The 16,537-nt window shown below is 41.7% G+C and overlaps 1 protein-coding gene across 1 annotated transcript in view; it reads left to right on the top strand.

The window, feature by feature from the left end:
• Positions 1-5,570: 5,570 nt before the first annotated feature.
• Positions 5,571-16,537, top strand: part of KATNAL2 (katanin catalytic subunit A1 like 2) — a gene marked incomplete at its 5' end in the record, with an annotated part of 67,463 nt that continues 56,496 nt past the window's right edge. Inside the window, one exon of the mRNA XM_080683798.1 lies at positions 5,571-5,621. Coding sequence (XP_080539924.1) covers positions 5,571-5,621 — 51 coding nt within the window. The remainder of the gene's footprint in view (positions 5,622-16,537) is intronic.

Below are 16,537 nucleotides of genomic sequence, written 5' to 3'. Positions count from 1 at the left end.
GCCAGGATTGGCATCTTTACTGCTCTACAACTTTAGGAAAGGTATTGGACCGTTCAGGCCTTGTCTCCTCATCTGTAAAATGGAAACAGTAAGACACTCTCATAGTGTTGCAAAGGAAAGACTATCTCAGTCAAGTTTCCTTGATTAAGAGATTGTTTGCTTTTTGTGTTTCTGGGAGAATGAATAATCAACAAAACAAACCTGTCCATATTAGTTTTAAAAATGAAGGGAGTGGATTTTACCAGAAGGATAGCTGGTAACTGTCATCATTAAACCAAGGAACATTGAACTACAAGGTTCAGAAAGCACGGATAGCAGTGCAGCTTCAAGGACCTCTGCAGCTGTTCCCTTCACTCAAAAATGTCCTGCCATTAGCATGACTCATCTTCAAACGTCCTTAGCCTGCATGTCTCTCAGCACAAATTTTCAAGAAAAAGAATGATTGCTTTCCCCAGGCTAACAGGCTTTTTTCGGCCAGTATGCCATCCAGATCCAACCAGTTATGGCTAGGGGGCGGCTCCCATGACACACAGGTCTGCAGGGCCTAGGAGGAGCACAAGGCTGACACCCCCCCAAAAAAGTATGTGCTTAGAAATGCTTAGACATAATGAGCACTTAGTGTGCCTTAGCTATTGTTACCGTTGATAGAGTACCGTGTAATTTTCAACATCCATACATTTTATTACCATTTTTTTTTTTACCACTGAAATGTTATTCTTCCCCTTTTTGAATGAAAATGAAATCATTCACTTATTCATTGATCCAGAAAATATTTATTTCATACTTAATAGGAGTCAAACAATGTTCTTAGCAATAGGGATATAGTAGAAAACAAAATTTCTGCCTTGATGAAACTTATATTCTAGTGAGGGCTGGGGACTGCAGGAATAATTACCCATACACCTGAATTAATATAAATTGGGGTAGTAAGAAGTTCCAAAAGGAAAACAAATCAGTTTGAGGAGATAAATAATGATGGTGGGGAAAAATAAGGGCTAAATTGAACAATAAAACAGGGCCTGTGGACTGTGATAAGAAGTTTGATTTTTTATTTTTAGAATGATGTAAACCCATTGAAAGGTATTGAGAAGGGGGATGGTGAGATCAGACTTATATCAATAACATACCATTCTGACTGTTATATGGAGAATGGTGGTAGTGGAACAAGATAGAAAGCGAGGAAATGAAACCAGGGACTGCTGCAGTCAGCCAGGATGATGATGGCAGCAGCAGTGAAGTAGTGAAGAATGTATTGTGTGTTTTATTATGAAATCTTTCAAGCATACAAATATAGAGATTAATAAATTGGTATATCCAACTTCCAATTCTATCTTAATATTTTGCCATACTTACTTCAGATTTTTTTAAAGAAAGAAAAGTTTATAAATGTAATGAAATCCTCCAGAATGGTCCACAGATTACATTTCTTTCTTTTCAGAGGTGCCCCTGTCCTGGTTTTGATATTTATCATTCACATGGGTTTTTGCATTTCTATCACACACACACACACACACACACACAATCCATATATGTAATATTTTAAAATATTACATATATGGATTATATGTGTGTGTATCCTATCTAATAAAAGAGTAATATGCAAATTGATCATCACTCCAAGACACAAGATGGCTGCCCCCATGTGGTCAAAGATGATTGCCCCCATGTGGACACAAGATGGCCACCACAAGATGGCAGCAGAGGAGGGCAGTTGGGGCAGACCAGGCCAGCAAGGGAGGGCAGTTGGGGGGACGAGGCTTGCAGGGGAAGGCAGTAAAATAGTGGCTAAACAGAAATTGATTGCAGTAAAGAACAACCTTCAATACAACATATAAAATAAACATAAGCAAACAGAAATGTTATTATACAAAATCTAACTTATAAGCTTATATTATCAAGGAAAAAGAATCATAGAGGTGGGGGGAAGAAGAAGGAATCCTATCTAATAAAAGAGTAATATGCAAACTGACCATCATTCCAAGATACAAGATGGCTGCCCCCATATGGTCAAAGATGGCCGTCCCCATGTGGACACAAGATGGCCACCACAAGACAGCCAGCAGGGGAGGGCAGTTGTGGGCAATCAGGCCAGCAGAGGAGGGCAGTTGGGAGGGACCATGCCTGCAGGGGAGGGAAGTTAGGGGTGATCGGGCCTGCAGAGGAGGGCAGTTGGGGGGGACCAGGCCTGCAGGGGAGGACAGTTAGAGGCGACCAGACTGGCAGGGGAGGGCAGTTGGGGTGACCAGGCCAGCAGGGGTGGGCAGTTAGGGGCAATCAGGCCGGCCAGGGAGCAGTTAGGCGTCGATCAGGCTGGCAGGGGAATGGTTAGGGGGTGATCAGGCTGGCAGGCAGAAGCAGTTAGGGCCAGTCAGGCAGAGGCAGGTGAGCGGTTTGGAGCCAGCAGTCCTGGATTGTGAGAGGGATGTCCAACTGCCTGTTTAGGCCCAATCCCAGTGGGTCCTAGAGAGGGTGCAGGCTGGGCTGAGGGACAAACCACCCCTCCGTGCACAAATTTTGTGCACTGGGCCTCTAGTATATCTATAAATACTGCATTGTTTTATATTTTTAAAAAATGTATGTAAAGGGTATATAAATTTTTTTCAACTTCATTTTTTCACTTAACATTGTTTTTGGGATTTGTCCATGTTCTTATATGTAGCTCTGGCTTAATCCATTTCTGGGTATATACCCCAAAGAATTGAAAGCAAGGTCTTGTACACCCATGTTCATAGCAACATTATTCATAATAGCTAAAAGGTAGAAGCAACTTGTTATGGACTGAATGTGTCTCCTCAAAAGCCATGTGTTGAAGCCCTAATCTCCATTGTGATGGCATTTGGAGGGCGGACCCTTGGGCCGTCATTGGGTTTAGCTGAGGACATGACAGTGGAGGCTCTATCATGGTATTGAGAAGATGAAGAGCCCAGCACTCCCATTTCCCACCAGTAAACATACAAGAAGGTGACCATCTGAAAACCAAGAAGAAGGTTCTCATCAGACACCAAGTCTGCTGACAACTTGATCTTGGACTTCCCAGCCTCCAGAATTGTGAGAAATAAATATTTGTTGTTTAAGCCCTGACCGGTTTGGCTCAGTGGATGGAGCGTTGGCCTGTGGACTGAGGGGTCCCAGGTTCGATTCCGGTCAGGGGCATGTACCTTGGTTGTGGGCACATCCCCAGTGGGAGGTGTGCAAGAGGCAGCTGATTGATGTTTCTCTCCCATCGATGTTTCTGACTCTTATCCCTCTCCCTTCCTCTCTGTAAAAAAGCAATAAAATATATTTAAAAAAATAAAAAAAATAAAAAATATTTATTGTTTAAGACACCAGTCTGTTATTTTAGTAGTCCAAACTGATTAAGACATAATCTCAATGACCATTGACAGATAAATGAATAACAAAATATGCTATATATTCCATACAAATGGAATATTACTCAGCCTTAAAAAGGAAGAGAGTTCTGTCACATGCTACACATGAATGAACTTTGAAAACGTTATACTAACAGAAATAAACCAGTCTCAAAAAGATGATTACTATATAATTCCACCTATATGCGGTACCTAGTCAAATTCATGGTTGCCATGGGTTGGGGGGAGGAAAGAATAGGGAATTTTTGTGTGTGTGTGTATGTTGTTAATCCTCACCCAACGATGTTTTGCATAGATTTTTTTAAGAGAGAGTGGAAGGGAGGGGGGGAGACAGAGACAGAGAGAAACATCAATGTGAGAGAGACACATTGATTGGTTGCCTCCCACTGGTGCCAGACTGGCACCAGAGGTGGAGCCTGTAACTGAGCTATGTATGTGTCCTTGACTGGAATCGAACTCAGGACCTTTCAGTCCGTAGGGCGACACTCTATCCACTGAGCCAAACCAGCTAGGGCAAGATTTCTTTTTTTTTTAATCACTGTATAATATTCCACTGCTTTTGTTTTTTTCATCAAACCTCTTGACACTAGGAAAAATGTCGGCTTTAATTAAAACTAATTTTAAAACAGGGTAAGATGATATTGCAAGGGATATACATGTCAAGTTGAGGGGTCTGGATGCTCTGGGCCACCACACAGGATTTTGTAGGCAGTAGTGTGATAAGTTCTCTGTTCTAGAAAACTAACTTTAGAGTAACTCAGTGGTCAGGTGATCTCCAAAGATCTCATCTTAGAGTCTTTTCCTTAGTCTTAGTTCCTGTCCTATTATTTCTGATCTAGACTACTTTCGTAGCCTCCTTTCTGACCTCCCAGCTCCTGGCAGTCACCCTTTCAAAATCACCTTAATTTCTGAACAATATTTTCACTGGATATAGAATTCTAAGTTGAGAGTTGTTGTTTTTTTTTCTTTCAAGACTTTAAAGATGTATTTCTATAACCATTTGGACTGTTAAGTTGTTTCTGTGTCTTGGCTATTATAAATAATGTTGCTATGAATATGGGATGCAGAAATCTCTTCAAAATATAATGATTTCACTTCCTTCTGAATATATATATATCCAGAAGTGGAATTGAAGGATCTTATGATAGTTCCATTTTTAATTTTTTTGAGAAACTTCCACAGTGGCTGAACCAATTTACCTCCTCACCAATAGTGCACAAGGGTTCCCTTTTCTGCACATTCTTGTCAACACTTGCTTTCTCTTGTCTTTTTGGTAATATCCATTCTAAAAGGTGTGGAGTGAAATCTCATTGTGGCTTTCATTTGCATTTCCCTGATGATTAGTGATATTGAATACTTTTTCATGTACCTGTTGGCCATTTCTGTGTCTTCAAATCCTCTGCCCATTTTTAAATCGGATTTAAAATATGAGTCCACAGCAGATTTTTTTCAGCCTAAATGGACCACGTACAAGCAATTTCAAAGTAAAGCAGGAACTTTTAAACCTTGATCTTAATGGGGAGGAAAGGGGGGCCTAGAGAAGAAGAGATGTCATAAGTACAGTCTTGAGAACATAGGCAGTCGATCACAAAAGCCTGAACAACTGCCAAAATCAAGGACAAATTCTATGGTATATAAACTTGAGTTAACTTGCATTTTAGAGACAGAATTAAGAGACCCAAAACACACACACACACACACACACACACACCCGCCCCAAGCCCTGCCAATCATCCCCTCTCGATCTCTTGATTGGTCAGGGCCATGCAAACACTCCGAATTAGACGTGTTAATTTTTTTTTAAAGATATATTTTATTGACTTTTTACAGAGAGGAAGGGAGAGGGACAGAGAGTTAGAAACATCAATAGCTGCCTCCTGCACACCCCCCTACTGGGGATGTGCCCGCAACCAAGGTACATGCCCCGGACTGGAATTGAACCCGGGACCTTTCAGTCCGCAGGCCGACGCTCTATCCACTGAGCCAAGCCAGTTAAGGCTAGACATGTTAATTTTAACATTGATTGGCATGATAAAGAATCCGTCTCTGCCCTGTGATTGGCTGGCCTGTCTAGGCTCTGGCCAATCCTGTAAGGGGCAGGCGGGTTAAGCGTCAGATTTCTCCGAGCTGTCTTTCTTGGATTTACTTACCCGTTGATCAGCAAGTGGCTCCTTCTCTTCGGGCCTAACACTGTGTCTGATGGAGCTTTCTTACCAGACCATAAAAGTCACGCATCAGGCACGGGAAGCGGTAAGGAAAGCAAATACAAAATAGAACTGTACCAGGAACTCCTCTCCCCTTGTTGCTACAGGCTGATGTGTGTGTCCCGGTTGCTATGGTGACCGAGTGGCGGAGCGAGGGGGCGGGGAGGGGGCCTCTAGGTCCTATTGGTAAAGTCCTAGGGGCTGGGCTTGAGGTTATCTCATGATGCTGATAGGATGGGTCTGGGACCGGGGCGGGTTTGAGAGTGTCACAGGGTTTAATGAAAGGGAAGGCAGGGTCTGTTAGTGACTGAAGAAACGGGGTGTCGAGGGGGAGGTCTGAGTCTTGAGAGGTGAGTGTGTTTGGGGAGTGGTCAAAATGAAGAGTGTTGAAAGGCAGGACAGCGTGACTTGAGAGTTGGGTTACTGGATTCTGGTCCTGATTCGCCACTACAAGGCCCAGGGACTTTAGGAATTTCCCTTTCAGGCTTCAGGTCCCCCACTTGAAAGTAAGGAAATTGGAATGTACTCCTTTTCACACGAAGATTACATAAACTTTGCAATGTGTGCAGTGGTTTCCCGTTGTCTGTATCATCTGCTAACCAGCCAGCAACACTTTTTACAACAATGAACACGAATTGAGGTCATACTCTATGCCAGGCACTGGGGAAGTAAAAACAATGCTTGGGGTGTAGGCGGAGGATAAATGAAAGCCAAGTGAAAAATATACTGCTGTCTTGGCCTCACCTCCAGAGATGCTGATTTACTGGTTTGGAATGGAGGCTGTGCATTGATATATTTTTTTAAAAACTCAGCAGGTCAGCAGGTAATTACAATGTGTAGCCACAGTGGATAGAGCGTCCGCCTGCGGACTCAAGGGTCCCAGGTTCGATTCCGGTCAAGGGCATGTACCTTGGTTGCGGGCACATCCCCAGTAGGAGGTGTGCAGGAGGCGGCTGATTGATGTTTCTCTCTCATCGATGTTTCTAACTCTCTATCCCTCTCCCTTCCTCTCTGTAAAAAATCAATAAAATATATATTAAAAAATATTTAAAAACAAAACAAAACAAAACAAAAAACAACAACAAAAAAAACAATGTGTAGCCAAAGTTATGAAACACTGCTGTAGTGTCTCTTACCTTAAAAAAAAAACACAACAAAATCCTAATAATACAAACAATATATACCTTTCTGCTTGACCTCACATTGCCTCCCCACCCCTCTACTCTCCTAATAATAACAACCTCTCTTTCTCTCTCACTTTGGAAAAGGGTTTCTGTGGCTACTTCCTCATTTTTGAATTGTGCTTAAGCCCATTCCAATCTGAGCTTGAACCACCTGCATCAGAACCTTTTAGGTCGGCTCTTAGTAAAGCAGATTCCTGAACCTCACCAAGACTTACTGAATCGGAAACACTCTGGGATGGGGTCTTGAAAATTGCACTGTACACACACAATCCAGGTTTGAAAATTACTTCCCGAAATGGTCTCATGACTTCTAATGCCATTTATATGCTAACAATCGCCCAGACTGATTCTAGACTGGACTTCGTTGCTGAGCCCCAAACCCCTGTGATGTCCTAAAAGATGAAATACAGGCAGGACAATGAATGAACTGATTACTTGACAAATCTAGTGGGGTATCTCAAGTATCTGCATCTTAATTTATTCTATACCTAACTTTTTTTTAAAAAATATATTTTATTGATTTTTTACAGAGAGGAAGGAAGAGTGATAGATAGTCAGAAACATCGATCAGCTGCCTCTTGCACACCTCCTACTGGGGATGTGCCCGCAACCAAGTTACATGCCCTTGACCGGAATCGAACCTGGGACCTTTCAGTCCGCAGGCTGACGCTCTTCCACTGAGCCAAACCGGTTTTGGCTATACCTAGCTTTTAACCTTTCTGTCTAAAACATGTACCTTTTAAAAATATATGTTTTTATTGATTTCAGAGAGAGGAAGGGAAAGGGAGAGAGAGAAACATCAATGATAAGAGACAATCATCAATTGGCTACCTGCCTCCTGCACACCCCCCTCCTACTGGGGATTGAGCCTGCAACTAGGTATTTACCCTGACCTGGCATCAAACTATGATCTCCTGGTTCATGGGTCGACATTCAACCACTGAGCCACACTGGCCAGGCTAAAACTTGTATCTTTCTTTTCCATTCTTCCTCCATCCGGGAATGTGAAACCACCATCCACCCAATTGCTCAAGTCAGAATTCTGGGAGTCATTCTTAGCTGTTTCTTCCTCTTAGTCCCTACCCTCTGTCCTCTACATAAAGAAGACACCAGCAAATTTTATTGGTTCTACTTCTATAATGAGTGTCTTTTTGTGGTTGTTGTTAATCCTCACCTGAGGATATTTTTTCTGTGAGTTTTAGAGAAAGTGGAAGGTGAGGGAGGAAGGAGGAAAGAGAGAGAAACATCCATGTGGGAGAGACATATCAATTGGTTGCCTCCTGCACGCGCCCTGACAAGCCAGCCTGCAACTTAGCTACGTGCCCTTGACCAGAATCCAACCCAGGACTCTTCAGTCCGAGGGCCAATGCTCTATCCAAACCAGCTAGGGCTAATCTACTCACTTTTATGGAAAACAGAGCATTTGGTTTTCTTCTTCCTATCTCACTCTTTCCCCTTATTCTACCATCAGCCCATTCTTACATTTTCCCATTCTCCCAAGATCATTCTGTCACAATTTGGGTTTAAATCAAGATCCAGTATTTATAGTAATCTGAATATGTAAATACTATTCAGAGCTCAGCCATATGGTACACTATGGTTATATTTTATTTAACTGTTGGGGCAGGATTCAGTCATTAGCTTAACTAGAGCCTTATTCTTTGGCTTAGTTTTCTATACACAGTTCTGATGCCACTTCCTCCCTACACTTTCTGAAAGAACTGTAAAACTCCTCTCTTACGGTGAAGCTCATCAGACGTTTCTCAGTTCCACTGTTTTTTTTCTTATAGACAGCCTTTCTGGCCTTGCCCTATGTATCGCTTCTGTCTGGCTGTTCCTGAATCATATTTATAACAAACCTGTGTTCTAGTAGGTAAACAAAACAAAACGTGGTACTGGTGTTTTGAGATATCCATAAATGGGAGCGTCAGCCCTGTCAGTTATCCTTAGGAAATGCCCCTTCTCTTGGTTTTCATGCTAGTCTTCTAGTGTTCTACTTTACCTCTTGGCCTCCCTAATGAGCTTCTCTTTCTCTGCCCCTTAAAGTCTTGTTCTTTTGTGTGTGTTTCTGGTTTAGAAAATAAATCTATTTATCCATTTGTTGCACAAATATACACTGAGTGTTGATGTGCCAGACATCGATTTGGGGTCATGGAATCCATCAGAGAACAAGTCAGGTGAAGTCCCTGCCTCACAGAACCTCCATTCTAGGAGGAGAAACATACAACAGACAAATTAATGCATGCTATAATCGGGAAGTAGTTTGCGTTCTGAAGAAAAATAAAGCGAGGTAAGCCCTAGCCAGTTTGGCTCAGTGGGTAGAGCAGTGGCCCGCGGACTGAAAGGGCTTGAGTTCGATTATGGTCAAGGGCCCTGGCCCATTTCAATGGGAAAATATCCTCAGGTGAGGATTAACAAAAACAAAAATAAAATAAATAAATACAGCCCGTTGAAAGAATAAACGGTGATGTGGTGGGAGTGGGACTGTTTCCTACAGGATGGAGAGTGCAGACTTAAAAGTCTCTATGAGCCATCATCGGTTTGGCTCAGTGGATAGAGCATCAGCCGGCAGACTGGAGGGTCCCAGGTTCAATTCCTGCTAAGGGCACATGCCTAGGTTGCAGGCTGATCCCCAGTAGGGGATGTGCAGGAGGCAGCCAATCAATGATTCTCTCTCATCATGGATGTTTCTATCTAACCCTCTCCTTTCCTCTCTAAAATAAATTTAAAAAATCAAATAAACAAGTAAATAAAAACAAAAGTTTGCATGAGACCTGAAGGAAAGGAGCATGAGCCTTGGATCTAGTGCACACCTGTAAATTTGGAGATTAGCAACTGAGGCTTCCAGTAAGGTACTTTGCTTTGGATTTAGTACTAAAGGAGCTTTCTTTAGAAACAAAGCCGACACTACTCACAGGGTCAAACATGACAAAAGTCGCTGGAAATTAGGTCTATTATTCAACCTTCGTAAAGTAGCCTCGCAAAAACGAGGCCTCGAAAAATTGAGTGAAAACTCACAATTGTTCCTCTCCACGGAAATCTTTAGTAAAAGGCGAAAGATTTATACGATCTGAAGAGAAACCAGAGTATGCTGGCTGGCTTCCGCCCGGATGCCTCGGACCACGCTCACCCTCAGCTCAGTTATGGTTGTCGATTGACGGCGGGTCCGCGCTCCGCCGGGCGCTCGTAGAGACCCTGCCTTTGTAACAGGCAGTGTGCCCAGCGGCGGTGGGAGATTCCCGCGGGTCTGGAACTCCCGCGTGGGAACGGACTTCGCGGTGCACGATGGGTATGCAAATCGCAGACCGCTCGGGGCTGGGCCGCGACACCAGCTGCTTCCGCGGGGCGGCGCTGTGGGACCCGGGGCGGCCGCTCTTCCTCTCTTCGCTGCGGGTCCACCCGAAAACCCGCGCCCGGTTTGCCCGGAGAAAAAGGGCGTTTCCCGCCGGTGCCGGGTCCCTAGTGCCTTACGGGGCTGGGATTAAGTAAATCCCAATCGTTCAGGTTCAGTCCTATCATTCCATACACGCAGGGACCCCACCGTTCTAGGGACAAAAGCGGAGACTATCCCGCACAGACACTCAGGGGCAGCGGGACCACGGAAGAAGCACATCACCGCCGCCCGTCCGCCCGCCCCGTTTTATTTTTTTCCAACTTGCATGTAAGATCCTCTATGTGCGCCAAAACCGGTTTGGCTCAGTGGATAGAGCGTCGGCCTGTGGACTGAAGGGTCCCGGGTTCGATTCCGGTCAAGGGCATGTACCTTGGTTGTGGGCACATCCCCAGTGGGAGGTGTGCAGGAGGCAGCTGATCGATGTTTCTCTCTCATCGATGTTTCTAGCTCTCTATCCCTCTCCCTTCCTCTCTATGAAATATCAATAAAATATATTAAAAAAAAAAAAAAAAAAAAAAAAAAAAAAAGATCCTCTATGTGCTAAGGGCAAAGAAGCTCTGCAGAACAATTGCTTCGGTATTTTTAATTTGACCACACAACGAAAACAACAAACAAACAAACAGTGATTGATATGAGTGCGTAAGAATGATTTTGGAAAAGCCATAATTGATCCACACATTCATGTGTACTCAAATAATCCTGAAACAAAGTTACTTTCATTTATTCTCATGTGTCATTGTGTGTATTTTTCAAAAGTTGTGAATGCTTATGTGAGACTTTTGTATTTAAAAATGTCTATTATAAACATTAGCTAATTAATTAAGTGGTTGACTAGGTTTTTAAATGAGGGCTGTTAAATGTCTTAGCTTTTATTAATTGCATGGTCCCCTAAAAAACAACAACAGAGTAATTGAAAACTTAATTACATCAATGTTTTTCTTCAAAGAAATAAGGCTTATTAAACTTTAAATGTTCAAACATTTAAGCATCTATTGAAATACCAATAGCTATAAACAATGTGCAGTTCCAAATACTAATTAAACAAACTCTAAATCACCATAAAGCTAAGCTGAATTTTAAGTAACTCATGTTTTAAGCGCTCTGCTCTTACATAAGAAAGATTAACCACTTCAGTACTGGCCATGTGCAGTCTTGTGGGCCTCTTTTAAAATGCTGTGGCTGCTGTTGAACCACATTCTTCCTGTATCTGGGCCAAGAAAGGCAGGCTGATCAGACAACCTGGGACACTGCTAATGTCACATTGCTACTCTTGCAGACTTGTTCTTTTATTTATTTATTTATTTATTTATTTATTTATTTATTTATTTATTTATTTACTACTAACTGAAAACATGAGAACATGTACATATGAATTTGTATACTTGGTGTTTTGGGTTAAAAACATCTCTCTTTTGCCCAGCTGGTGTGGCTCAGTGGTTGAGTGTCGACCTATGAACCAGGAAGTCACAGTTCAATTCCCCAGTCAGGGCACATGCCTGGGTTTTGGTCTCCATCCCCAGTAGTGGGCTGAGTGCAGGGGGCAGCTAATCAATGATTCTCTCTCATCATTGATGTTTCTATCTCTCTCTCCCTCTCCCTTCCTCTCTGAAGTCAATAAAAATATGCATATATATTTACAAACAAACATTCTCTCCTTTTGTAAAAATGGCATCAGGCTCTATTTTTAAATACAAAAAAAAGGTATATATCTCACTACCCAGATAAGGCTTGAAAACATTTTAAAGAACTGAGATAGCCTTCTGCTTTCAAATGTGATAGAGTGGCTGGTACCTGACTGGTGTTCCTGCTCTATGCAGCTAGAAAACTGAACTAAATATATGAATAACCTGTTTTCAGACATTGGACAATGTGACCATGGGAGAAGGCCTTCTGCCCCGGGGGCAGTTACTGGGTTCCTGCACATGAGGGCGATCTTAGCGGAGCACAGCAGATGAGAGGGAGAGTAGAGTTCGGGAAGACTCAGGTGGTTAGAATTGGAAGGGAAGAGGAACACAGAGAAGGGAGCTATGCCAACAAATTGCTTCACAATTCAGAGTTTTAGGCTGAATACTAAGCTGTGCACATATACAGTGAAAATGAATGAAGCTTGAGGAAAGCCCAGTTACTATAGGCTCAACAACTACTGGTGCTCATATAACATGGAAAGGCATTTGAATTCTAAACAACCTGAGTGGGAAAATCTTGTGGGACAGCATTTAGAGATTTGGGCAAGGCTATGCATTAAGAGTAAGCTAAACTAGCCCTAGAATAAAGATTATTTTATTTTTTTTTTTATTTTTTTTTTTTAAATATATTTTATTGATATTTTACAGAGAGGAAGGAAGAGGGATAGAGAGCTAGAAACATCGATGAGAGAGAAACATCGATCAGCTGCCTCCTGCACACCTCCCACTGGGGATGTGCCCGCAACTAATGTACATGCCCTTGACCGGAATCGAACCCGGGACCCTTCAGTCCGCAGGCCGACGCTCTATCCACTGAGCCAAACCGGTTTTGGCTAAAGATTATTTTAGATGTAGCTTTCCTAATAAAACTTAAAAATAAGCCTTGATAGGATCAGACTTAGCTGCAAATAACTAAACTACATGCCAAAACAAAACTCAACACACTTAAAAAAGAAGATAATAAAATCCAGACTTTCACAAAGACTAGTATTCAATAAATAATTTACTAGCAGTCATAAGAAACAGAAAAATGTGACAAACCCAGCACCAAAATCAGTCAATATATTCAAGTTCATTTCATAGGACTATTTATATTTTTAAATTTATTTTGGTGTCAGTTTGGTATATTGTGTTTTCTTGGAGTTTGTCCATCTCATATAAACTTTCAATTTTATTGGTATAATTGTTCATAATACCTCGTTATTTTTGTACAAAGATATACAGGATCTGTAACCATCTTCCATTTTTATTCTTGACATTGGTTATTTGTGCCTTCTCTCTCTTTTTTCCTCATCAGTCTTGCCAGTGGTTTATAAATTTTGTTAATCTTTTCAAAGAAGCAACATTTGCTTTGTTGATCCTGTCTATGGGAAATTGGATTTCTATTTCACTTTCACATTCTTAAAATTATTTTTTCCTTCCTCCTACTTTCCTTAGGTTTATTTTATTCTTCTTTTTCTAATTTCTTAAGATGGTTGCTTTCCTCATTAATGTTTTAACCTTTTTTTCTCTTCTAGCAACTTCAGCAAAGGATTTAAACTTCCCTCCAATCATTTTAGAGGGAAATAATTTGCCTGCTTCCCACATTTTAATATGTAGCATTTAAATTTTAAAATTTTTCCTTCAATTCCAAATATTTCCTAATTTCTGTTAGGATTTTTCTCTTACCCATAAGTATTTAGAAGTGTATTACTTATGTAAAGGAAGTCTATTGTTATCTTTTTGACACTGTTTTCTAGGTTAATATCATAGCCCGGCCGCTGTGACTCAGTGGTTGAGCATCTATTAACCAGGAGGTCATGGTCTGATTCCAGTTGGATTCCCTGTCAGGGCTCATGCCTGGGTTTCAGGCCCCCTCCCCAGTAGGGGGCGAGCAGGAGGCAGTCAATCAATGATTCTCAATGTTTCTTTCTTTCTCCATCTCCCTTCCTTTCCGAAATAAATAAACATATATTTAAAATAATTTCATTGTATTTATACAGTAATATTCTAAGTGACTTCAAACCATTGACATTTGTTAAAAATTGCTTTATGGCTCAATGAATGGTTGAGTTTATAAATTGTGTTGTTCAAATCTTATATCTCACAGATTTTTTTCTTGTTCTATCAATAACTGAGGAAGTCATATAAAATTCTCTCACTGTGATGGTATTATTTTTGCCAATTTCTCCTTTTGCCTCTGTCAATTTTTGCTTTATTTATTGTGATGCATGTTATTAGGTACATAGAAATTTAGGACTGCAATTAGTGTGTTTGATGTGAGATGGGGTTAAGCTTCATTTTGGGGGAATCTAGTTGCTAAAGCATCTTTTTATTTTTATTTTGTTAATCCTCACTCGAGTATATTTTTCCATTAATGTCTAGAATGAGGGCAGGGGGAGAGACGGAGAGAAAAGCATCAATGTGAGAGAAACACATTGATTGGTTGCCTCCCACATACACCCCAACTAGGGCTGGAGATGCAGCTGGGAACGAAGGTAACTAACCCTTCACCGAATAGAACCTGGGACCCATCACTCTGTAGGGCCATCACACGGAGCCAAACTGGCTAGGGCTCTAGCATCTTTTTTAAAAATGGGATTACACAGCCAACTTTGTAAAAAAAATCAAATTACCATATATTTGTGGGCCTATTTCTGAATTCTCTATTCTGTTCCATGGATATATTTGTCTGTCTACATGCCAACATCAAACTACCTTAATTACTGTGACTTTAGGTTAAGCCTTATAAATTGAGAGTGTAAATCCTCTGATTAAGCTCTTTCTCAATGCTATCTTGGTTGTTGTAATTTTTCACATAAAATTGTAATCAGATGTTCAGTTTATTGAAAAAGACCTGTTGAGCTTTTAATGCGATCCCATGGAATCTATAGGTCAATTTGTAGGAGAATTAGCATCTTAACAATATAGATTTTCCCAGTCGTAAATGTTGCTATCTTCTTTAATTTCTCTTAGCTATATTTCTGTCATTTTCAACAGAGCAGTTGTATTAGCTTGCTAGGGCTGCCCTAACCAAATACCCGATGGAGTGGCTTAAACAACAGAAATTTATTTTCTCGCAGTTCTGGAAGCCAGAAGTCCAAGTTCCAAGTGTCAGCAGGTTTGGTTTCTGCTAAGGCTTCTCTCCTTGGCTTGCAAATAGCCGCCTGCCTTCTTGTTGTGTTGTCCGTGATATGGTCTTTCCTGTATGGAAGACCATCCCTGGTATCTCTTTGTGTGTCCAAAGGTCCTCTTTTTATTTATTTTTTATTTTTTTAAATATATTTTATTGATATTTTACAGAGAGAGGAAGGGAGAGGGATAGAGAGCTAGAAACATCGATGAGAGAGAAACATCGATCAGCTGCCTCCTGCACACCTCCCACTGGGGATGTGCCCGCAATCAAGGTACATGCCCTTGACCGGAATCGAACCTGGGACCCTTCAGTCCGCAGGCCGACGCTCTATCCACTGAGCCAAACCGGTTTCGGCCAAAGGTCCTCTTTTTATAAGGACCACCAGTCCTATTGGATAAGGGCCCACCCTAACCAGGTCATTTCAGGTAAATCACCTCCTGAAAGTCCTATCTCCAAATACAGTCCCATTCTCAAGTAGTCAGGCTTAGGGCTTCAATGTATATGTTGGGGAAGGGGACACAATTCAGACCACCAAAAAGTCTTCGGCGAGTTTTGTTAAACATGTTCCAAATATATGCTATTGGAATGGTATTGGTTAAATAGTTCTTTTAAAGTCTGTGTCTCATAGTTCCAATATCTGATGTTTGATGGTTATTATTACTGATGTTTCTCATTATGTTGTTCTTGTTTTTGACTGTGCAGGGCAGTGTAGTTGATCATTTGTTTTTAGAACTAATTGGAGATGAAGGGTGATGCTACCTTCCTGGAGAGGGGATTTAGGTTTGTTTCTGCCCTGTGCCTGCAGGGGGGGGGGGGGGGGGGGGCGGAGCTGCATCTCAATCCAACTTCAGAGAGAGGTTGTTTTTTCTGGGCCAAACAGAGAATGGGAAACTGAGCCAGGCCAGCTTCTCTTCTGTATTTATTCCTAGGACTGACACCTTCACCGATTTTACCTATGGTCCCCTCCAGGCTTCCCTTCCTTGTGGGTCCTGGAGTTTTGTACTGAACCTCCTTGACGTTTTATTTTTTGTTCTTTTTTTGTTAATCTGCACCCGGAGAAATACTTTTCCATCGATTTTCAGAAAGAGTGGAAGGGAGGGAGGGTGGGTGAAAGGAAAGAGAGAGAGAGAGAGAGAGAGAGAGAGAGAGAGAGATTGATTGGTGATTGCCTCCCCCATTTGCCCCACCCCTACTGGGCTCAGGATTGAACCTGTAACCCAGGTACATGCCTTTGATGGGAATCAAACCTGTGACACTGGACAGGGTGAGGGTGTCAAACGCACAATACTTAGCATCTCAGCCCCCGAGAAGCAGGCAAATGTCCTTGAGGAAAAATGGCTTCAAATGGCACAATCATGTGTGTGCAGTAAGCAACACACACACACACACACACACACACACACACAAACATGATTATATCTGGAGGATAAAAATCCTATCATTGAAATTGCTTTATCAAAGAGCTTGTATATGTGTATATTTGACATATGTGCATACACCCTTGAACCATCGTACCTATCCATTTATTCTTCCAGAGACTTCTCTATGCCAGTATAGAAACTCATATGCACACATACTCTCCAT

The sequence above is a fragment of the Plecotus auritus genome (genome assembly GCF_963455305.1).
Source record: "Plecotus auritus genome assembly, chromosome: 8".
In the NCBI taxonomy this organism is placed as follows: domain Eukaryota; kingdom Metazoa; phylum Chordata; class Mammalia; order Chiroptera; family Vespertilionidae; genus Plecotus; species Plecotus auritus.
The sequence above is the reverse complement of the archived record's forward strand: the minus strand, read 5'-3'. Positions and strand labels throughout refer to the sequence as shown.